Below are 23,615 nucleotides of genomic sequence, written 5' to 3' on the forward strand. Positions count from 1 at the left end.
CGACTGCAGCAAGACCTGGATAGGTTACAGGGGTAGGCTAACAAAAACAGGATGCATTTCAATAGTGACAAGTGCAGGGTGCTGCAGCACTTGGGCAGTAGTAACCAGCAGCACACTTATAAGATGGGAAACTCCCTTCTTGAGAGCACAGAGGCAGAAAGGGATCTTGGAGTCATTATTGACTCCAAGATGAACATGGGCCGACAATGCGAGGTCTCGGTTGACAGGGCTAACCGTGCCTTGTCGTGCATCCACAGATGCATCTCAAGTAGAGCCAGGGAGGTGATCCTCCCCCTCTATGAGATGCTGGTCAGGCCACAGCTGGGGTACTGTGTCCAGTTCTGGGCGCCGGACTTCAGGAGGGATATGCACAACATGGAGAGGGTCCAGAGGAGGGCCACCCGCATGATCTGGGAACAACAAGGCAGACCCTACAATGAGAGACTGCAGGACCTGAACCTGTTTAGCCTTCACAAGAGAAGGCTGCGGGGCAACCTGGTGACCATCTATAAACCCACTAGGGGGGACCAGAAGGGTTTGGGAGAGACCTTGTTTCCCCTAGCACTCCCTGGCATAACAAGGAATAACGGCCATAAGTTGTTGGAGAGTAGGTTTAGATTAGACATCCGCAAGAACTACTTCACAGTTAGGGCGGCTAGGAGCTGGAACCAACTTCCAAGGGAAGTGGTGCTGGCTCTTACCCTGGGGGTCTTTAAGAGAAGGCTTGATACCTACCTGGCTGGAATCATTTGAAACCACTTTTTTTTCCTGCCCAGGCAGGGGGTCGGACTTGAAGATCTACAAGGTCCCTTCCGACCCGACTTCTATGATTCTATGATTCAAAGGACTAATATTAAAAATCCAGAAAAAATGCATCCAGAAATAAATTAGGAGAATATGATATTCAAGACATGCAATATGTGGAAAATTAGCCAAGATGCTAAGTGACCTTGTATAATCTTGACATTATATTGTGGTTCTTTTGAAGACTTGCTAGGGATATTGGTTGTTCCTTAAGGAATTTTTGTATAAGCAGTTCACCAGAAAAGTAATTTTTTAGACTAGAGGAGAAATCCTGAGCTCTTATATTTTCTTTATACAAGATTCTTATTCATAATGACAGTCTGCAGGAAACTCATAAAATCAGGTCAACTTCAGGGCTGGTGGCCTACCTCATAAGCATGTATGGTAATATTTCATTGTTCTGTTTTTCAGAACTTTAGAGGATTTATCTGACTGTCACAGACCCTATTTGTTATACAGTTTATGAACAGAGAAACAGGTGAGACATCTTTCCTGGCAAAAACAAAATGAAATAGTCTTATGAAATGCACCTTTATGGCCAGATCTTTTTTGTGAAAACATCCTGTTGTTGTTCTAGCCTTTTATATGAGGCACGTTCACAGAAGAGAATATTAAAAAAAATCATGAGATGTCAAAGTACTCCTGAGCACTTTTTAGGAGCTAGGTTAATCCCACTGACCTCAATGAGCCAATCCTATTGGCTTCACTGAAGTTGCTGAGGGTGTTTAAATGACCCAAAACTTGGTCCATGCAACAGTAACTTCTTCATAACAGCTTCCCTAATTAGAAACACTTGTCTATTCCAGATGTAGCCATTTCTGTATTGTGAAAGATAGTGAGGTATTTTTGAGAGGCCAGGTAGCTAGTGAATGGACACCACTAAACTCACTTTGCCATTGCTTGCATTGTGGTTGACCTCATGACTTTTGAGATTAAATGTTACTGCACAAACTCTACTGCAGTATAGCAAAAGGATGATTCACTTAATTAAATATATAACATTTCTGCCTTAAAGTTCAAACTAAGTTCATGTATGTCCTGTTACAATCATGTTTCCTATCTAAAAATGAATAATTATTAGTTATACAGGCCCAAGAAATATACTTGTAATTTCTTTTCAGAATTTTTTTTTCAGAATAGTTGATGGCAGCAAAAGTATGATACAGTTTCTTTGGTTGTATTCAGAATTTGTTTTTAATCCTGATCCTGGTTGTACATTGAACTTTTATGAATAGAACAAACATTTTACTGTGCAGAACATTTTATTATATCTGGTATGTATTGAAAGCAGTTACTCTTCCAAGAACAGCAAGCAGATATGAAACCAAAATCATAAGCATCTGTTTGCTAATATGACCACAGATAACCTTCCACCTCTGTGCTTAATTTTATAAAAATAATGATCTCTCAGAAATGTAAATTAATAGGGAACAAAGATAATCTTTATCAGCGTTAATGTGCTAACTTTAGTGGGAAAGCATATTGCTGATATTACACTTGTTACTACAAAATAACATTTCCTTCTTTGTGTAAAATCATACAAATTGCAATTTTTTAAAAAAAGAAGTGTTTTTCCTTTCCCCACCACAAACCACTTTTAATGTTCCTATTGACTTGATTCTGTAACAAACATTTTTTTTTCCTCCTCACCACTTAGGGCATGTATACATGAAATGGGGGCCCTACATTGAAGCGGTGAGTTTTAAAAAAAAGCAGTGCTTCAATTTAGGGCTGATTTGTGTTGTTCTGTGTGTGTTGTGCACACACCCCACTGACTTACCTTCCTCTCTGGCGGGGAGGGAAGGGCGAGCTGTTGGTAGGCGGGGTGGTCCCTGGGCTGTGGAGGGGAGGGGGGTTGTTTAAGTAACAAACAAACAAGTGTTTGTAAAGCAGTCTTTTTTTCTTTTGGAGAAACTGCTTAGAATGTTCATGTCCTTTGCTTTTAGTTCAGATTTGTGTTTGGGTAGTTCAAATTGTGTTGACTATTCCCCATTAGTGATCCATGTACTGCCAGACATACTGCCAGGCAAGAGATGAAAAGGTCCTTACTGCTACCCTGTGAACTAGGTACGCCCTAACTGAATGGCTGGTGTTACAATAGAATTTAAAAAAGTAACAGAATGTAGCTGAATGCTTCTATGTGGAAGACAACAGAGTTTTACAATAAAGATCTAAGGCCAAACTTTTCAAAAGTTTCCACTGATGGTGTGTGCTGTGTCTGTTGGTTGTTAAACATGACACAGGCTGTCTGAGGCTGTGAGTGCTATAACTCCCATTTCCTTTAACAGAATTGACAGTGGCATAGCAGCTTTGAAAATCAGGTGTAAGGGATTTGCAAATGAAGAAAGAAAGTTTGTGTGCTCAAATGTTTCACTCTTGGGCAGACAGAAATTTTAAATGAACACATCTTCTTTTAATGTAGAGGTCTATTTTTGTGAGATTAACACTGCCAAAAGGGGGGAAAAAGGAGTCTAGCTTGGGCTGCTATATCTCTGTGGTTGAATTCCCCCTCCCCACCCCACAAAAAAGGAAGCATAGAGGATAGATTAGATTGTGTCAAAAATGATTTGGGACATGTACTGTGAGATCAAGAGTTCATTATAACTTTCTTCACACAATAGGCAAAATAACCTGCATAAGGCTTCTTTGTAAATTATTTTCAAGATTGAATAGGTATCATTATTCTAAATTTGAAACACAAAGAGTAAGTTTTGCATGTTTATACGTTTCACATGTTATGGATTTGCTCCATGACACCATAGTTAAAATTGGGTTCCATTTTGTACTTCAAGCATGGATTCACCCTTCTTCATATGATACACACACAGAAAATTAGGACATTTTTACACAGGCTCCGGGAGTAGGGTGGGGGGAGGGAGAAGGAAGAGCTTTAATTAGAGCGGCTCTGAGAGCTTTAGTTAAAGAACCCCCACCATCATTTTGAAATGCAGTGATGCTGATACATGAGATGCAGAGGCTGGCTGGAGCTCTGGTAATTACCAAACTTGATTAATCGAGTCTGCTCTGAAACGCTGTCATTTTAGCACATCAGAATAGCTTCCTGGCTCATGTACGGGCACCATCAGGGTTGGAAGGGACCTCAGGAGGTCTTCTAGTCCAACTCCCTGTTCAAAGCAGGACCATCCTCAACTGAATCATCCCAGCCAAGGCTTTGTCTACTTGGATCTTAAAAACATCTAAGAATGGAGATTCTGTAATTTCTCTGGGTAGCCTGTTCCAGTGCTTTACTACCCTTCTAGTGAGAGAGTTTTTCCTAATATCTAACCTAAATGTCCCTTGCAGCCACATGAGACCATTGCTCCTTGTTCTGTCATTTGCCAGCACTGAGAACAGTCTTGCTCCATCCTCTTTGTAGCCACCCTTCAGGTATTTGAAGGCTGCAATTAAATCCCCCGTCAGTCTTCTCTTTCTTCTCCAGACTACATAAGCCCAGTTCCCTCTGCCTCTCCTCATAAGCTGTGTTTCCCAGGCCTCTAACTATTTTCATTGCTCTGTGCTGTATTATTTCCAATTTGTCCGCAGTGGGGGCCCAAAACTGGACACAGTACTCCAGATGTGGCCTTACCAATGCTGAATAGAGGGAAATAATCACTTCCCTTGATCTGCTGGCAGCACTCTTACTAATGCAGCCCAGTATGCTGTTAACCTTCTTTGCAACAAGGGCACATTAGTTGGCTCATCTTCAGCTTACTGTCTGCTGTAACCACCAGGTCCTTTTCTGCAGAGCTGCTGCTTAGCCAATCAGTCCCAAGCCTGTAGTGGTGCATGGGATTGTTGTGCCCTACGTGCAGGACTTGACACGTGTCCTTATTGAATTCTGTGGTGTTTCTTTTGGTCCAATCCTCCAATTTCTCTACGTCTCTCTGAATCCTAACCCAACCCTCGATCTCCTACTCCCTCCAGCTTGTAAATCCTTTAATCAGTTTTAGTTAAAATGAACCAAAACTGAGTCTGATGAGGAATTTACTATCTGTGTCATTTTTCTATGTCTGAAATTATCTCAGCAGTGGAATAACTCAGGTGCTTTACATTTTCCTATACTTAAAATTAATTAAAGTATTTTATATAGGCTAGTTTTGAAGAAATTAGGTTGTAATGTATCAGGTTTATGTCACCTGCTCAGCTCCCCAGCCCCTGTACAGCTCTTGACTGCTCAGCCCCAGGCCCTATGGTTCTCTGGGTCAGATCCAGTGGCCATTCATTTCCAACTCCTCTTATACTAGGGAGTCTTTTAGAACAGGGTGGTACTGGTAGATTACTTGACTCAACTGTCACTGTCAGAAAAGATTCTCTTAAGATACTTATATACTAGCCAGGGTATCAGTGATTGATACCTAAGGTACCTATTCTTTGACCAAGATGTCTTTGACAAAGATACTTGGGTTCCCATGCTAAACACCTGGACTTCTGATCCTTTATCCTACTTTGTACCTATGACAAGCTATGCCCCTGCTACCTTAGTTCCATTGCACAATGAGGTACACTTCTGGGGGACTGACATATGAAGACAGTGGGTGCATCTACATGAGTAACTTAACTGTGAAGTAGCATAGTTTAGTGTGCCGTAGGCATGTGCATCTACATGTGCTTACACTTACTGTACAATAAAACCCCCTAATTGCAAGTAAACTTGATACCTGCAAACGCAGGTATCAAATGTACTCATGATTAGTTACTGCAATGCATGTGTAGATGTTTCCCAGGAGAAAATTTGCTCTTAGGTCAGCCTTGCCACTAGGTGGGTGGCCTGAGGCTAGCCCCAGGGCTCTGGGCTGGTAGCCTCTCCTGCCCCACAGCTGGGCTGCCTCTGTGGCAGCCCCTGACTCAGGCCTTTAAAAGCCTGCAGACCTTTTGAGCCCTGGGGCACACCAGCAGGAAGCCTGAGGCAACTCCAGGCCCTTGTGACCCTCTGGGCAGGCCGCAGGCCAGCTGCCCCAGCTTGCCTGCACCCTGGCACTGCTGCCTGGCACTGCGGAGCCACACAGCTACCAGACCTACACCATCCAGGGCTGCAAGCTGCTGCAGGCTCCAGACAGGCCTGCCAGCCCCAAGGCCCAGCTGCAGGCAGCTTCTGGCTTCTAAGGCCAGCTCCACCTGCCTGCAGTTCATCCCCAGCAGCTCACCCTGAGCTTGCAGGTGCTATGCGTGGTGTTGCCTCTGTTGTGCACTGTCAGTCCCTCACCAGGCCCGTGTGCTGGATGCAGGTATCTTCCCAGGCCCGGCAGCACAGGGACAGCCGCACGGAGGCCCAGAGAGCCAGTGCAGGACCCATGATGCCCTTGTCATTGCCAATGCCCATGCCCACACCTTTGCCCACCACCCAGGGCCCCAACTAGTTGCAGGAGGAGACTGGCGACCTCATGGCACTGTGAGGTGAGGTGAGGTGGAGGTGGAACACAAGTTTGAGTGGGGTGGGTGCTCCAACACCCACATCTATGAAAGGGTGTCAGCCAGAATGCAGGAGTGTGGACACAACCGGTCAGTGCAGCAGTGCTGCATAGAGGTCAGGGCCTTGCAGGCACAGTGGGTTGCCATCACCAAGCACAATTGTCATTCGGGGAGTGCCTGTAAGTTCATGCCTTTTATGCAACAATTGATGGACATACTCATGCCCTGGGACCAGGCTGCAGCTATGCTGTGTACAACAACACAGGCAGCCTTCCCGAGTCCCTACCCTGGCCTGGCACATCACTGGGGGAGGGTCCCTCAGGGATCCAGCAGCCCATCCCACCAGCAGTTCGGGGAGCCCAGGCCAGTGTCTACTGTGCCAGCTCCATAGCTCTAGCCTCTGCCATGAGACCCAGCTGGTCATGACATAGCCAGCTGCCAGCAGCATCAGCTCCTCCCTGGAGAGGTCCCCAGTCAGGCACCTGCATGCTGTACTCCACTGTCTGAGGATACCAGCCAGAGCCACCAGCCACACCAGCCCTGACCACCTGGAATTCTGATGCACTCCCACACTGGGAGAAGGGCTCTCCCTGCACCTGACCCCCTCTGTTCCCCACCTGGCCCAGCCACACTCCCCTGGTCCTGGGTTCTTCCTCATACAGCATGCAAGGAGGTGGGAGACAGTGAAAAACTTTATTGAGCAGCCTGTGCCCCCGCAGCTAGGCGGGCATGGGCCTCACACACCAAGGAATACATTGGCGCCAGCGGCAATGTCCTCCTTGAGTATGGCAGGTAGGGACATGTAGCACTGCCACAGGTAACCCTCCAGGTGGCAGCAGAGGATTCAGGGCAGCCTGAGCTTGCCCCCTACCCCATGCTGTTGTAGCTCATGGTCCCTTGCCAAGTGCACAGGTGCACCCAGGGCACCATGGCCATCAGCAGCAGCAGGTCGTAGTGGGTTGGGCACTCCTTGGTCCACACAAACAGCTCCTCACTCACTACCTGGGGCATGCACAGCAGGGGCATGCTTGGGGCACACTGGCAGTGTGGGGCAGGGAGCTGGCTCTAGTGCACCTCCCTGGAGAAGACCCCTGCAGGGATGGTGGGGGTGTGGGCAGCTGCTTGTCCCAGTCTGGGAGTGCTACACCCCCTGAGCCCAAGTGCCATGGGCTGGGTGGCAGTACAACAGAGCAGCTGACCTACAGGAGAAAGTGCAGTGGGGTCTGCAGCAGCGGCAGCAGGTGCTGGTGGGAGCCTGGCCTATCCCAGCCTGGGAACAGGGTTGGGGAGGCATTTGCCTGTGGCCAGCACCCAGCAGCCCACCAGCCCCAGGGGAGTAAGTGGGGACAGGCGGCTTGACCAGCAGGCACCTGGGCCCAGACCTTCCCGGCTGACTTACCATATCCCTGGGCACACATGCATTTCAACCCCCAATCTGAGGCCGGGCACTGCAGGGCCCCTAGTACAGAGCATCTTATCTCTGAAATGTTGCAAACTTACACAAACAACTTCTTTCTCATGGCTCTACAGGGCCTGCAGCTGCAGGCAGGGGAGAGGCTATGTTTGGTAGCTGGGATGTGGGTGCGCAGCAGTCCTAGGGCCTCAGTGGGGGTGGGGGAAGAGAGGGCACTGCTGTTGCTGTTGGTGCCACTGTTGCTGCAGGGCTTCTCGTGTTGCTAGGTGTCTTCCACATGCCATGCCTCCTGTACCCAGGCCTCACAAAAGAGCTCCCCCAGGCCTTGCAGATGTTATGCAGCACACAGGCTCGGGGAAGATTGCCCACAGTGAACTTGAGGTGGGTGGTGAGGGTGCGCCAGTGGCCCTTGGGGCAGCCAAAGGTGCACTCCACCAGGACCTGGGTTTGGCCCAGGTAGCTTTTGAAGGGCTGGCAGGGGTCTAGGTGGCCAGTGTAGGGCTGTGTGAGCCAAGGCAGGAGCGGGTAGGTAGGGGCCCCAATGAGGAGGGGCAGGACTGCTATGGAGACCAACTGCAGGTCCAGCACCCCCAGTGTGAAGTGCTCACTGTCCACCAGGCCCGGCAGGCCAGAGTTCCTGAAGACACTGGCATCATGGGCACTGCCCATCCAGCCAGTGCTTACATGCATGATGGCATTTTGGTGGTCCATGATGGCCTGGAGCACCACAGAGTTAGAGCCCCTCTAGCTGAAATAAGGGTAGTCTCCATGGGGCAGGGCCCCAATGCACTGGGGGAAGCCCAGGGCATGGTACCCCACTACCACTGCCAGAGGGTCATTCATACAGAGCACAGTGTGCCCCATCACATCCTGGAGGGCACCCCACATCTCCAGGGTGGCTTCCCTACCAGTGGCCTGGCCCATGCCAAACAGGTGGCTGATGTACTACAGGCTGGTGGGCATGGCCAGGTTGAGCAGAGCAAGAGGTAGCTGGGTGTGTGTGGAGAGGGGTGACCTCATGCCAGTGTCCTGCTGCTCCAGGTATGGCTGGAGCTGGTCCAGAGGGTCCTGGAAGGTGGTCTGGGTCATGTGAATGCCTCCAGCCACCGCTTGTCCCAGGTGTGCTGGACAATCTCCTGCTTCCAGTCCTGGCTGGACCGGCTGGCCCAGAGGCAGTGGGGCTGGAGGCCCAGGCGGGGTGATGGTGGCCCTGGCAATGGCATTCTGGAGCCTGTTGTTGGTGTAGGGCTGTGTGAGCCAAGTACAGGACTGGGTAGGCGGGATCCTCAATGAGGAGGGGTGGGACTGCCTTGGAGCCCAACTGCAAGGTCCAGCCAGGCAGACAGGGTTGAGGTAGCAGGTATGTAGTGGTGGCCCTGGGCCAGCACATGGTGGGCAGGCAGGCCATCACTGCAATTGGGGGACTTGGGAGGGGAGAGATTCCCATGGGACAGTCAATGGTTGGTGTGGTGGACCAGCAGGGGGCAGGGGCAGCCATGGAGCAGGGAGGCAGGGGCGGTGAGGAGAGTGCTGCTGCATGCTGTATCTGCACTGTGTACGCTGCTCCTGGCCAGGGAAGTGGCTGGCCAGGGAGCATCAAGTGGGGCTGACTTTTGAAGAGGGCTGCTGGCAGCTGCAGCTGGAGCCTGGAGTTCCCTCAGGTGGTGTCAGGTGCCCATTGCAGGGCTCCAGGAAGCAGGAGCAGATTGGCAAGGAATCTATGACTGCTTCCTTGCATATGTAGTAGCGTGCCTGGGACTGTTTACTCATGAATAATTTACTTGCGAGTAAACTGGTGCTGCAGCAAATGCACATGTAAATGTGCCCACTGAAGCACATATATGGCAGCTCAGACTGGGTTCTGCTTCTTGATGGTGCATCCCTTTTTGATGCAGTGTAACTCTCACAAAAATTGATCTCTAAACTAAAAAACTCAATTGCAAATTAAAATCAGGGTCTCCGATATGTTTTAGCAGCCCTGAACTGTATTGGCAAATCAAACAGCTGTGAACTCAGGTGAGTTATCTGTTATGTTCTGGCTGCTCTTCAGCAGCACACATCAGTAAGCCATATTTATTTGTCCTTAAGTCATTGTTTTTAAATTTTAACAGAAAGCTGAAAGGCATCATAGGGATATTTTAAATGTTCTAAAAGCAAGCATTATAACTGCAAGAAAATTGGAGTTAAGACTAAAGTTCAAGATAGTAAACCATGTGAAAGCACATGTTAAGGGGACAAGGACAGTTTCAAAACAGTTTATTGTTTCAAAGTTTCATAGTTTCATAGTTTCTAGGGTGGGAAGGGACCCGAGCAGATCATCTAGTCTGACCCCCTGCCACGGCAGGAAAGAATACTGGGGTCAAATGACCCCAGCAAGATGTTCATCTAACCTCTTAAACACCCCCAGGGTAGGAGCCTGCACCACTTCTCTTGGACGCTGGTTCCAGACCTAGCTGCCCTGACTGTGAAGTAGCACCTCCCGATATCTAACCTAAACCTACCCTCTGCCAGCTTGTGACTGTTATTCCTGGTCACTCCTGGCGGTGCTCGGGGAAACAGTGACTTCCCCAATGCTTGCTGATCCCCCCTGACTAGTTTATAACAGGCCACAAGATCCCCCCTCAGCCTTTTCTTTTGGAGGCTGAACAGGTTCAGGTCCCGCAGCCTGTCCTCATAGGGCCTGCCCTGCTGTCCCCTGATCGTATGAGTGGCCCTCCTCTGGACCCTCTCCATGCTGTCCACATCCCTCTTGAAGTGTGGCGCCCAGAACTGGACGCAATACTCCAGCTGCGGCCTGACCAGTGCTGCATAGAGGGGGAGGATCACCTCCTTGGACCTGCTCGAGATGCATCTGTAGATGCATGCTAAGGTGCGGTTGGCCTTCCTGACTGCGTCCCCACACTGCCGGCCCATGTTCATCTTGGAGTCAATGATGACCCCCAGATCCTTTTCCACCTCCATGCTGACAAGAGGGGAGTTCCCTAACCTGTAGGTATGGTGCTGGTTGTTCCTCCCAAGGTGCATCACCTTGCACTTGTCTGTGTTGAATCCCATCCTATTCTCATCTGCCCACCCTTGTAACCTGTCTAGGTCTGATTACAGCCTGTTGCATCCTTCCAGTGTGCCCACATCCCCCCACATCTTAGTGTCATCAGCAAATTTGAACAGGGTGCTTTTTACCCCCTTGTCCAAATCACTGATGAAGATGTTGAACAGTGCGGGCCCGAGGACTGAGCCCTGCAGAACCCCACTGCCCACGTCCTTCCAGGTTGAGAAGGACCCATCCACTACCACCCTCTGGGTGCGGCCCACCAGCCAGTTGGCGACCCATTTGACTGTGTGGGTGTCTACACCACAGCCCCACAGGGCTAGAGCAGTGAAAATGATTAGGGGCCTGGGAAGCAAGATGTATGAAGGAAGATGAAAGGAACTAGGATTCTTCAGTCCTGAGAAGAGAAAACTGAGGGGAATTTGAATAAAGTTTTCAAATCCCTGAAGGGTGATTACACAGAGGATGGAGATGGATTTTTTCTCTGTAGGGGAAAGGGCTAGCAGCAATAGTCTCAAGCTGGAATGGGAAATTTAGGTTGGAGATTAAGAGGAACTTTCTGACTCTGAGGGTTGTCAAACATTGAAACAGGCTACCTAGAGAAATTATGGAATCTCTATCCTTGGAAATTTTTGAGAGAAAATTGGACATTTGGCTGGGATGGTTTAGACAGGAATGCTCCTGACTTGAACAGGGGACTTGACTAGATGACCTCACAAGATGACCATAGATGACCTCTGTCTTGCCCTTCTTCCCTATGAACTTGTGCACTGCAGGAAAATTAGACTGAAGACTAAAATTTAATATGTGAAACAATGTTCAGGTACCTAAATTATCTTAACTCTTCCCTGTAGTGAAAAAAAGGGAAAACAAAGCTGTTTTAAAAATCAATTAAAGCCCAATACTAAGCAAATACCAACATGCCGTCTTCAGAACATACAGCTACTGCTGGCTGTCACTTCTGCATTTGTAATGGTTCATTTTGAAATGATTACAAAAATCCCTATGATATTTTTCAGCCTTAAAATGCTAATCTATACCTCTAACCTTATTTCCAGTTTGGTGTTTCTTTTGTGCAAAGATATATATTGGATAGATTCATAGATTCATAGATGTTAGGGTCGGAAGCGACCTCAATGGATCATTAAGTCCAACCCCCTGCATAGACAGGAAAGAGTGCTGGGTTCAGATTACCCCAGCCAGATGCTCATCCAACCTCCTCTTGAAGACCCCCAGGGTAGGGGAGAGCACCACCTCCCTTGGGAGCCCATTTCAGACCTTGGCCACTCTAACTGTGAAGAAGTTCCTCCTAATGTCCGGTCTAAATCTGCTGTCTGCTAGCTTATGGCCATTATTTCTTGTGACCCCCAGGGGCGCCTTGGTGAGTAGAACCTCACCAATTCCCTTCTGCGTCCCCATGATGTGAATTTGTAGGCAGGCACAAGGTTGCCTCTCAACCTTCTCTTGTGGAGGCTGAAGAGGTCCAGGTGCCCTAGTCTCTCCTTGTAGGGCTTGGCCTGCAAGCCCTTAACCATATGAGTGGCCCTTCTCTGGACCCTCTGCAGGTTATCCACATCCCTTTTGAAGTGTGGCACCCAAAACTGGACATAGTATACCAACTGCGGTCTGACCAGCACCCGATAGAGGGGAAGTATCACCTTCTTGGTTCTGTTTGTCATGCATCTGCTGATGCATCATAAAGTGTAGTTAGCTTTTCTGATGACTTCCGTCACACTGATGACTCATGTTCATCTTGGAGTCCACTCAACTTTAGTAATCTCTCCCTGTTTCCACTGCTTATGTGCCCCCCTTTTTGCCCTTAGGCTGCTCTGGATTTCTCTGGTCAGCCAAGGAAGCCTTTTGGCCCCTTTCCCCCTTTTCCCCCACATTGGGATCATCTCCCTCTGTGCCTGAAGGATCGTTTCCTTAAGGCACTGCCACCCTTCCCGGGCTCCCATCTTGGCAAATCTCTTACTCTGCAGTGCGTCATTGACTAAATGCCTGAGTTCGCTGAAGTCAGCCTTCCTAAAGTCTAGCACTTCCACCCTACTAGTTACCTTACCCACTCTATGCCTTATGATGAATTCTATTATTTGGTGGTCACTGTCCCCCAGATGACCACTGAGCTGTAGGTCCCCCTACCATGTTATCCCCTGTTGCCAATACCAGGTCCAGTAAGGCATTCCCCCTAGTGGGACCATGTACCTCCTGCATCAGGTGGAGGTCCTGTACACAGGATAGGAACCTGCATGAATGGTGGGAATTTGCTGTCTGTGTCTCCCAGTGGATGTCAGGATAGTTTAGGTCCCCCATGACTACTGCCTCTGTAGTGTTTATGGTCTCCAAGAACTGCCTCAGGAGTTCCAAATCTAGTTCTTCCTCTTGGTGTGGGGGTCTGTAGCAGAATCCTACCACCAAATCCCTTTCTCCTTGACCTCCATGTATCTTAACCCATAATCCTACTTTCTCCTCCTCTGATTCCATTTTGATAAGGGTCGATAGTAGCACTTGATTATAGGTTATCTGCAATGTTCTTGAATGTGGTGAGCTTACCACTGTGTGTGAAATGCCCTGCCCTAAACACCAATTGCAAAAGGGGCATTCTGCATGTTGACCTGTAAACTATTTTTTTCCCCTGTTTCAGGTCTTCAGAAGTCACAGGTGGCCAGCAGCTGTTCTGTTGTGGTACCTCAGCATACCTCATGCTGTCATGTTGGAGCTACTGGGCAGTCCTGCTGGAGCATGGCACTCCCCTATAGGGAGCTGGGTAAGTGTAAAACCTTGCCATAAATGTCAAATGTAATTTACCCAACCTTTCTATAGGCTAGTTTTATGCTCGTATAAGCCTTGTTGGGAACTGTGACAAAATAATCTGGTTGTATGTGTTTTTGTTTAATAATTAGAGCTTGTCAAAGCCTTCTTTTTCCTGCCTATGTACGTATTGTTTGAATTTTTGTTGTTGTGGGGTGGAGGGAGTTGAGAAGAACCCTTTTTACCCAGTAATTTTGTTTTAATTTTAATGCTAGTTTTATTGTTGTAATATATTTATTGGACCGTGGATCTTTGTGGAAGGTAGCTATGAATTTGATTAAAAGGCCGGATAAGGAGGGTGAGGTATTAAGTTTAGATATACCTATTAGAATGTCTGTTTTTAGGAAAGGTAAATCTTGGAGTACCCTGGAGTAGGTATTGGCTCCCTGGTATGTCAGGTGACCCCACACCTGAAATCCCTTGGTGTGTCAAAAAAAACTTAATCCCTTTCCTGTAGAAGTTGGTTGAAGAGATGGTGGGTCTTCAGTTCTAGACAGTCAGTTCTGGGTAAATTTCAACCTGGGTTTCCATTTGCCTGTGAAGACTATGTTTGCAAGGGTCATGAATGATCTCTCATTTGTTAGATCAAGGTCAACATACTATTTTGTTTTTGCTAGACTTTCTAGTGGTGTTTCATGATGTTGATACTTGTATAGGTGGCTGAAGGTTGCTGTTAGCATGTCTGGTTCTGTTCTTGGGCGGTTCTGGTTCTGTTGTCACTCATTGGTAATGGGTGATTGCTCTTCATTGCTGGGGAACCTGAAATATTGTGCTACCTTGGAGTTACTCTTGTCACTCATGGTTTATTTAATCTGTATGCAAAGCTCTATGACAAGATCATGGTAAAGCACAGGCAGAATACCATCAAGTAAGATGTGTTATGCTATGGGGCATGCCCTTATGGTTTTGGCTTTGGTTCTGGTAGAATGTATGAATTACATTGCTAATTTCATGCATCAGAGCTATCTTGTCTTCAGTCTTAGGAAAACATAAGTGTTGTTGGACATGATTTGTTTCTGCAGAATAACTTTGTACTGCTTTGTATCCCTTCAGATTTGCAGTCATGTTATCTTGGAATAAATGTTTGATCATGTTATATCCATAGAAAGCTATGTGTTGGATGAAATTCAGAAATGTAGCTGTTAAGAAATGGAGTTTGCATCTTTATCACACAATGACTTGATGAATGCAACAGCTAAGCATGTAACCTTTATGCTCTGTCATTGTAATTCCCTTTTCTCTGGGTTTTGGTAAAAATGGTCCAGTTAGAGGTGCACCAATACATCGGTCGCATATTGTATCAGCACCAATAAAAAGAAAATTGACATTATTGGCAATTGGGTTTTTTTGGCTGATGTGGCCGATAATGCTGTTTGGATGTGCAGCATGCAAGTGGCCAGGACCGCAGCCCAGCAGTGTGGAGAGTGGTGTCTGACTGGTAAGTCTGTTGGGGAGGAAGGGATGTGGGGAGGGGGCAGAGTGAGGACCCTGCAGTGAGGGAGGGAGTGGAGCTGGTGCTGGGGCAGGGCCAGGCATTGCCCAGCTAGAGCACAGCACAGGATGGAGCTGTGAGCGGCTCATTTGGGGGGCATGGGGAAGGGGAGGGGCTCCTACCACTGAGTGCACCCCAGGAAGGCATGGGAAGCATGTGCCCCCCAGATCTGTGTGCAGGGTGAGGGCAGGCTGCTGTTGTGGGCTGCAGCTGGGGCTGGCACTGGGCTCTTCCCAGCAGGGGGGATGTGCCAGGGCTGCTCTCGGGGCAGGCGGTGGCAGTGCTGGGAAGGGGGCTACAGCCACTCCAAAATTTACCACAAACCCCCTCCCACCACTGCTGCTGCCTGCCCCAAGTGCAGCCCATCCCAGCTGCCCTGCCAGGAAGAGCTTGGCGCTGGCCTCAGCCCACAGTGGCAACCTGCACTTGTCCGACATGCAGATCTAGGGGAGCACCCCTCTCCACTCCGTGCTCACTGGACAAGCTGCGGTTCCATCCCACACCCAGCCCCACCCTGACTGGGCAGCCCCAGCCCCAGCCCCAATGCTTGATCTGCATCCCCCCCACACCCTTTCCCTCCCAGCTTTCCCCTTCCTCCACAACAGGCATACCAGCCAGACCAGGGGAGGGCAATTTATTTCAGTAGAGGTCCGTTTACAGAGTTTTGGCAAGCTGTTGAGGGTCACAAGGGTATCCCCACCCCTTAAATGCCCCGCCCCTTGGTCACCATGTTGGGACCAGAATCTTGTAGGGATTATGGAGACTGGTGGAATTTCTCACACAATATTAGAGCGTATCCATAAAGGACTATATCCTGCAGAGAAGGGACTGAGTAGGGAAAAAAGGTGGAGCTGTAGCTGTCTATGTGAAGGAGCAGTACACCTTCCTGGAGGCTGACATTGGCTCCAAAGATGAATGGATTGAAACCCTCTGGGTCAAGCTGCAGTGGGGGAAGGGGGAGGGAGGGGGTTCAGCAAGAGACATCTAAATGTAGGCATGTACTATAGACCACCAAATCAGGGTGAGGAGCTTGATCTGGAGTTTGCCTGAGAACTAACAGAGGCTGCCCAGGCATGGGACATGGTCATCGTGGTTGACTTGAATTATCCAGATATCTCTTGGGAGGAATGCTTAGCCAAGTTGGATTGGTTGTGTTCCTTTCTAACCTGCATTGAAGAGCTTTTTCTGACTCAGGAGGTGCATGGGCCAACCAGAGGTAACACTCTTCTAGACTTGGTCCTGGACAAAGGAGACGACCTGGTGACTGACATAAACATAGAGGGTAGCCTGGGTTATAGTGACCATGAAACCATTACATCCATGGTCCATTACAAGGTAGACAAATCGGATAGCAGGCTTGAAGTTTTGGACTTCAACAAGCTCAAGTCACTAGTAGGGAATGTGCTGAGGGGCCAGGGACTGAAGGCGAAAGGAGTGCATGAAGAGTGGTCGTTCCTAAAGGACACAATCCTTGAAGCACAAAGAAAGTCCATTCCCATCCAGAGGAAATGTATCAAAAGGGCTGGGAAGCCCTTTTGGCTAAACAAGGAAATCATGTTCCTCTTAAGAAAGAAGAAAGAGGCATACAGTCAATGGAAGCTAGGGACGGCCCCCAAGGAGGACCATATAGCTATGGTCCACACTTGCGGGGATCAGATTAGAAAAGCTAAGGCAGTGACTGTACTAAAACTAGCAATGGGAATCAAGGACAACAAGAAATTCTTTAGGTATGTAGGGGACAGGAAGAAAATGAATGGGAATGTGGGGCCATTGCTTAACAACAGCTAGTCACTGGTACTCAGGAGAAAACTCCTGAATGACTCTTGAACTTCTGAATGACCACTTAGCTTTTGTCTTCCACCAGGCCAAGGGGAAAATCATGCCAGCTAGGCTATAGAATGAGCAGGGTTCAAATGACTGCCTTCCTACAATTACCATAGAACTGGTGTGTTCTCAATTAAAGAAATTGGATGTATATAAGTCAGCAGGTTCAGATGAACTTCATCCGAGAGTGCTGAAGGAGTTGGCTGAAGTCATCGTGGAACCCCTGGCGAAGCTCTTCCAAAACTAGTGGCATTCCGGGAGGTCCCCAAGGACTGGGAGAGGGTAGACCCGGGTAACTATGGGCTAATTAGCCCAACTTCTATCCCTGGGAAAATCCTGGAAAAATTCATTAAGGCATCTATGTGTGATAGGCTTGCAGAAGGTAGGATTCTGAATGACAGCCAGTATGGCTTCATCGTGGGTAGGTCTTGTCTTACCAACCTCATCTCCTTTTATGATCAGGTGACTCGCCACCTGGATAAGAGAGGAAGTTGACATTACATACTTTGACTTCCGAAAGCTTTTGATCCGGTATCCCACAATGTTCTTGTGAAAAAATTGGAAGACTGTGGGCTTATCTGTGAGACAGTCAGGTAGGTAGGAAACTGGCTGCAGGGTAGGACCCAAAGAGTTCTAATGAATGGATCTGTGTCATCTTGGTGGGAAGTGGCCAGTGGTGATCCACAGGGGTTGGTGCTTGCTCCAGTGCTATTCAACTTCATCAATGATTTGAATGTGTGAGTGAAGAGCTCACTGGCCAAGTTCGCGGACAACACCAAGTTATGGAGGAGTGTGGTCGCACTTGAACATAGACTGCAGATACAGGTGGACGTGGACAGGCTTGCAAGTCGGGCGGGCTGGAACTAAATGTAGTTCAGCGTTGAAAAATGTAAAATGCTCCACCTGGGGACAAACAATGCCCTGTACACCTTCAGGCTTGGCAACTCCAACCTGACTAGCACCATGAATGAAAGGGACCTGGGGGTAATAATTGAACATGGTATGAACATGAGCTGGCAGTGTGATGCTGTAGCCAGAAAGGCCAACAATACCCTGGCATGCATTAATCAATGCATCTCCAGCAAAACCAAAGAAGTGATTATACCAAAGAAGTGATTATACCACTGTACTCAGCACTGGTGAGACCACAGCTGAAGTACTGCGTGCAGTTCTGGGTGCTGCACTTTAACAAGGACGTGGTAAAGCTTGAGAGTCCAGAAAAGGGCCACCCATATGATCAGAGATTTGCATGATGAGCCATATGAGGAAAGGCTGATGGATCTGGGACTCTTCAGCCGGGAAAATAGAAGACTGAGAGGGGACCTGGTAGCAGCTTCCTGCTACATCAGAGGCATACATCAAGGGCTCGGTGAACAAGTCTTCACCAGGGCACCTTTTGGGAAAACTAAGAGTGATGGCCACAAACTCCTGGAAGATCATTTCAGGCTCAACATTAGGAAAAACTACTTCACAACCTGGATGTCCAGACTTTGGAATAAGCTCCTTCCAGAGGTGGTGCAATCGCCTACCCTGGAAATCTTCAAGAGGAGACTGGACAGTTACCTTGCCAGGGTCACCTGACCCCAGATGTATTTCCTGCTTGGTGCAGGGGGCTGGACCCAATGATTTTCCGAGGTCCCTTCTGGCCATAATGTAGCCATATGCCTGTAGTGGCTCAGGCAGGAAGCCAGGTGGTGTTACAGCACGCCTTCCAGTCTGCCAGCCACTGCCATAGTTTCACAGTTCTAGGGTTAGAAGGGACCTGAGTAGATCATCTAGTCCGACCCCCTGCCATGGCAGAAAAGAGTACTGGGGTCAAATGACCCCAGCAAGGTGTTCATGTAGCCTCCTCCAGCTGGGGAGCTGTAAGTGTGTGGGGGAGGGTGGCTGGGGAGGGTTGTGGAATTCTTGGAGAGGGAGGGTTTTTTCACAGCTCCCTATGGCAGGCTTATCCCCTGCCAGCACTCTTCCAAGCCCGGGATCCATGTTCCTGCTGTTCCTGGTCCCAGGGCACCAGCATGGCCCCGTGGTCCTGCTTGCAGCCACTTCCCCCTCCATCTGTGACTGCTGCACTTCTGCAGCTTCCCTGCCCCTGTTTCCCCCAGCTCACCACTCTGGCACCACATCCCAGTTGCACAGCTGAGACTTCAGGATGCAGTAGGCGCTGGACTGGCCAGGCCAGTACCACATGAGCCAGCTGAGAATCACAGGGGCTAGGCTGGCCCCTCCTGTGTCCTGTGGCCCAGCGGTGCAACCAGGAACCACATGGTGCTGGAGCGACTGTCAGAGGAGAGTGGTGGTAGTGGTGGGCAAATGAGGCAGGGGCCAGCAGGGACTCTGTGAAGTTAGGTCGGGCTGCATCAGCAGGGAGAGGGGGTGCTGGCTCAGCACCAGAGCCCATGCAAGCCCAGGCCCCATGCTCCTGCTGCCCTACTCTGTGCCTCCGCTGGCTCTGGCACTGGCATGGCTCCTGTGCTCCTGCCCAACTGTTGCTGTGCTCTGCGCACCTGCTCTCTACCCCTTTCGCCCCCACCTGTTGCTGCTTTCACCGTTTCCCTCCTTGTACCTGCCACAACTCCTCTCCACTCCCTTGCTTGCTGCTCCAGCACCACGTGATTCCTGGCTGCAGGCCGGGACCGCAACAGCCGGCCCAGCCTTGTCCTGAAGACTGAGGCGATCACCCATGGTCCTCCCTTGCCTCCCCACTCCTTCTTATCTGAATTTCCCTCGGGCGCAGGGAAGCAGGAACAGCCCCAGCGACCCAGGCCAGAAGCCTCTGCTAGGCAGGGGCTTCTAGCTGGGGGTGGAAGGGCTGGGGGTGAGGGGGGCAGGGCTGGGCTAGGCAGACCTTGCTTCTGCAGCCACTTAGTCCACAGCTTCCCCTGTATCCTACTGCCCCTGGCTCCTGTCATCTTTGCCAGGCAGCCAGGGGCAGATAAATATAAATTTTTGAAATTTTTTAGGGGCCCCACAGGTTGGATAGAATGGCCTGGCAGGCCAGATCTGGTCCGCAGCTGTATTTTGCCTGCCCCTGAGCCAGACGCTGCTCTCCAAGCTGCATATTGGCAAACAGATAGGTATTGGCCAATATGACTCGTTAAAAATTGGCCATTGGCATTGGCCCAAAAAAATCTCTATTGGTGCACCCCTAGGTCCAATGCTTGCAGCTTGTTCAGAATGTAGCAGCACAATTCCTCACATGTTTGAGTTGTCATGGTCATATTCATTCTGCCTGACATTCTTTACAGTGACTGTCTGTGTAAAATGATAATTGTAGTGAGCTCAAGTTCATGAAAGCTTTTGCTCCAAATGTATCTTACTTATTCTATAAGGTACATATCTAACCTGCCTTTTATGGGTTAAAATAACATTATTGCTATATAAAGCTCTGAATGGTTCTGGGTCTGATTATCTCTCCCTTGAGACCTCGCTTGATGGGTTTTAGCTCTTGTATATCACCTGGTATTTAGGGGTTTCAATGTTGTGCATAAGTTAGTAGGTAATCAAACTTCTGTTGTGGCAGCAGTGTGGTGCTTGCTCTTTTTCTGAATCTGGCTCATATCATTTGTCACCACTTAAAAAAAAAAAGACTTGAAACTGGTTTGTTTAGGTTTCTTTAAGTGCTTTGTTTTTATTGATTGTTTTTAGTTATATGTATCTCTGCAGTTTTGTTGATGTTGCCATATTTTAACTTAATGAGAAATTGCTGTACTATTGTTCATCACCCTGAGCACTCCGGTGTGCTGGAATGTTGTATAAGTACAATACTATTATTATTATTACAAGTTAGATTGTCACAAAGGAGTGCGTGCAAAGGTCACAGAACTGTAAGTTGTGCACAGATGCCACAAAGGCTATTTGTGTAGCTGGAAAACTGCTATTTGAGTACATACAGTGAAGTGGGGTTCTTCCCAATTTGTCTAGCTTTTGGTTTTGTTTTTTCAATTCTGAGCTACTCTGAAGACCAATTGTAAAAGTATACTGCTAGAATATTTTTGGCAAGAGCGATTATACAGAAAAATCATCAAAGCAGATCAGTTTGTGATGGTGGTCCTTTAATGCTTTCCTTTCAACATTTTATTGCCATATCTTCAGCTCTTTTGAAATATAATAATGGGTTTTTGATTTGTATGACTTCAGAAGAAGTTTATATTATATTCTACTCTTTTTTCTTTCTACTTTTATTCAGTGTTACCTAGGTTCTTGAAGACAGATAAAAAGTGTTTGGACCATGCCTAGAGCTCTAAAGTACAAAAAAGCAGTTGGATATAAATACCCAACACCCCCAATTGTTGTACTGGGAAATACCTTGCACAGGTGAAACAGACAAGTTGTTTTAGAAAATGTGCAAACTACAGGACTTCTGAGAGATGACTGAACTATCCCTACTAGGAGGACTTATTTGAAATTGCATCTGGCATGAATGTTATTTTTAGCTTCAGGAAAAATGACAGACAGCTAAGCCATTTTTGTTGTGTACTTTGTAAAATTAATGATAGATTACACACTAGTAAATGGATGGTTAACTAGAGAAAAATAGGAGTAACAGCAGGAAGTTGATCAAAACACATCTGAGAGAGGGAATTTAAAAAACTGCATCTGATTACTGTGGGAAAACAAGAAGCAAAGGGCAACTTTAATGCCAAAAGTGAAAATATTTTCTTGAGCTTTATTCCTACTGTTGCTGCTAGGGTCTCTTCCCATTTTTTCCCTCCCATTCCCCACACCCCACATCATTTCCTCTCCCTTTGAAACAGTCGCTTTATTGAAAATAAAACTGGAGCCTACAAAGAGTTCATAGTAGATGGTCAATAAACGACATAATTAAATGTAGTTGATATGGCATTCAACTCTCTGCAGTATCTGTATCCTGTTTTGTGGACTCGTTATCTGTAAGGCATTATTTTTTTCATAATGTCATGCAACATGTAGGATTTTTCAGGCACAGTAAGAAAATCAGTTAAACTGTTCATGGCTATGTTTCTTGATACAGAGTGAATCTTTAAGAACTCAGTTATGTAAAGGGAGTGAGTTGTTTAGGGGTTTTTTTTCTTTAAAAACATCTCCTGTTATAACATTAGCGGTAGGTCTTTAAAACAATTATATATAATTATATCTATAATTATTAATATTTTCCAGTTTTTGTTTACTCCTACTGAACTGCTACTCAATGTGGACATGAGAATTGCTATATTGAAGCATACAGATAGTTATGCTGTCCTGCAGTCTTGTATCTACAAGTGACACTCTTTGGCAAACCCCGTAGAATTCAGATCATGTGTTACTTCTCCATTCAGCTGGAGTTTATCAGGGGTCAGATTGGGGAACCATCACCCTTTGAAACAAAAGCTGCAATAAACAACTGGAGCATTTTAGGGCTAAGTATAGTCAAAAAGCCCAAGGCTGAATCGATTCAGTCTTTGCAGGTTAGTTACTGCAGAAATTAAGCTGAGCAGCAAGAATAGACATTCACTTTTAATTCAGGAAATGTAGCCATATGCCTGTAGTGGCTCAGGCAGGAAGCCAGGGGGTACTAGAGCACACCTAGTCTGCCAGCCACTGCCAAAGGGAAGGGTCTGGAGCTCCAAGGCTTCCCCCCCACCCCCGCTTGAGCAGAGGGGGCATAGCCAGGCCCAAGCCTGGGGCTAGCATGCTGGAGGGTGACAATAGCACTTTTGGCAGGACTCTCATGCATTCCGTGTCTTTTGTCGCTGCTTAGGTATTCCAGTTTTCTACCTTTTACAGCTTCTGTTTTATAATGTAAATGTAGCTCTCTGTTTTCTTTGGTCAGACCAGCCCAAGAAGTCTGGGACACTCTCCTCTTCTCTTAGCTTCATCTCCAGCACATACATGTGATATTTGTGCCAGGTCTCTGTCAACAAGTCCCACCTCTCATTCTGGTGCTCCAGGGCTTGCCCTTTGCTCACAGGTGGCAGAGGACCAGTCCCTCCAGCTCCAGTTCCCCACTCCCTTTCCCCTTCCCCATGGCATGGGGAAGCTGAGGGGAATTATGCCCCCTCCCACCCCCCTGTCCCTTTATCAACTGCTTGTCTTAGTGTCTGCCAGAGGTGTGAAGGGATGGATTCTGCTGGTCTCCTGCTATCCCAGTGGGAGACTGGGTTTAAACCCCCTTCCTCCCCTCCACCTGAGAATGCCTGCCCACTCCTCCTGCCCCCTCTGCTCCAATGGGAAAAAGTATGGCAGGGACTACCCACCCCTTCCTCAGGCACACCCATCTTCTTTCCCCATCCAGATTCCCCACCCCCACCCCCTTGTCAGCCAGCTCTCACTGCTCTGGCTAGGCAGCAGAGGGGCGGGGCTAACCCTGCTCCCTGGAGCAGACCGTACAGCCCAGCCCAGGGCTGCAGAGGATGCTGGGATGCCAGAGGACTCTGATTTAACTTGAATCAGGAAGGGGTCTGGGACAGAAGTTTCATAAACTGGTTTGACCCAAGTCAGTTAAGTCTGATAGTACATTCAGCCAGGTTTATCTTGAACTATATTCAGCCATTTTGAAACTGGTTTGTGTGCTTTGAAATTCTGTTCTGTTACAGGTTTAAACCAGTTTAAGCTGGTTTATGTGTAACTTCTGCCTCTAGCCTAGCAGACCTGTGCAGCTGCTTGCTATGACTTCCTACATTCCCCGGGTCTTTACACACCCTCATCTTCTTAGAGGGGTTAAGAAGCTAACCCTGTGACGTACCTAGGTTCTACTGTACTGCAATGCCAGGTGCAGAACTGCCATAAAAAATTATGAATCGGGCCCCATCACATCAAGAGGCCTGGAAATCGCACTGTATTTAAAATAACGA

The 23,615-nt window shown here is 48.0% G+C and overlaps 1 protein-coding gene across 3 annotated transcripts in view; it reads left to right on the forward strand.

Moving 5' to 3' along the window:
• The window catches only part of KIAA1217 (KIAA1217 ortholog), a 684,182-nt gene that overhangs the window by 22,830 nt on the left and 637,737 nt on the right, over window positions 1-23,615 (forward strand). For 2 of the 3 annotated variants that reach the window (XM_090047343.1, XM_090047336.1), the window contains exon 2: window positions 13,321-13,443. In XM_090047343.1, the coding sequence (XP_089903469.1) occupies window positions 13,419-13,443 (25 nt within the window). In that variant the 5' untranslated portion in view covers window positions 13,321-13,418. Of the gene's footprint in view, window positions 1-13,320; window positions 13,444-23,615 lie in introns of those variants that run through there. The other variant, XM_090047347.1, reaches the window with a different exon arrangement.

Source organism: Crocodylus siamensis, chromosome 5, assembly GCF_052110815.1.
Source record: "Crocodylus siamensis isolate JL-2025a chromosome 5, ASM5211081v1, whole genome shotgun sequence".
Taxonomy (NCBI): domain Eukaryota; kingdom Metazoa; phylum Chordata; order Crocodylia; family Crocodylidae; genus Crocodylus; species Crocodylus siamensis.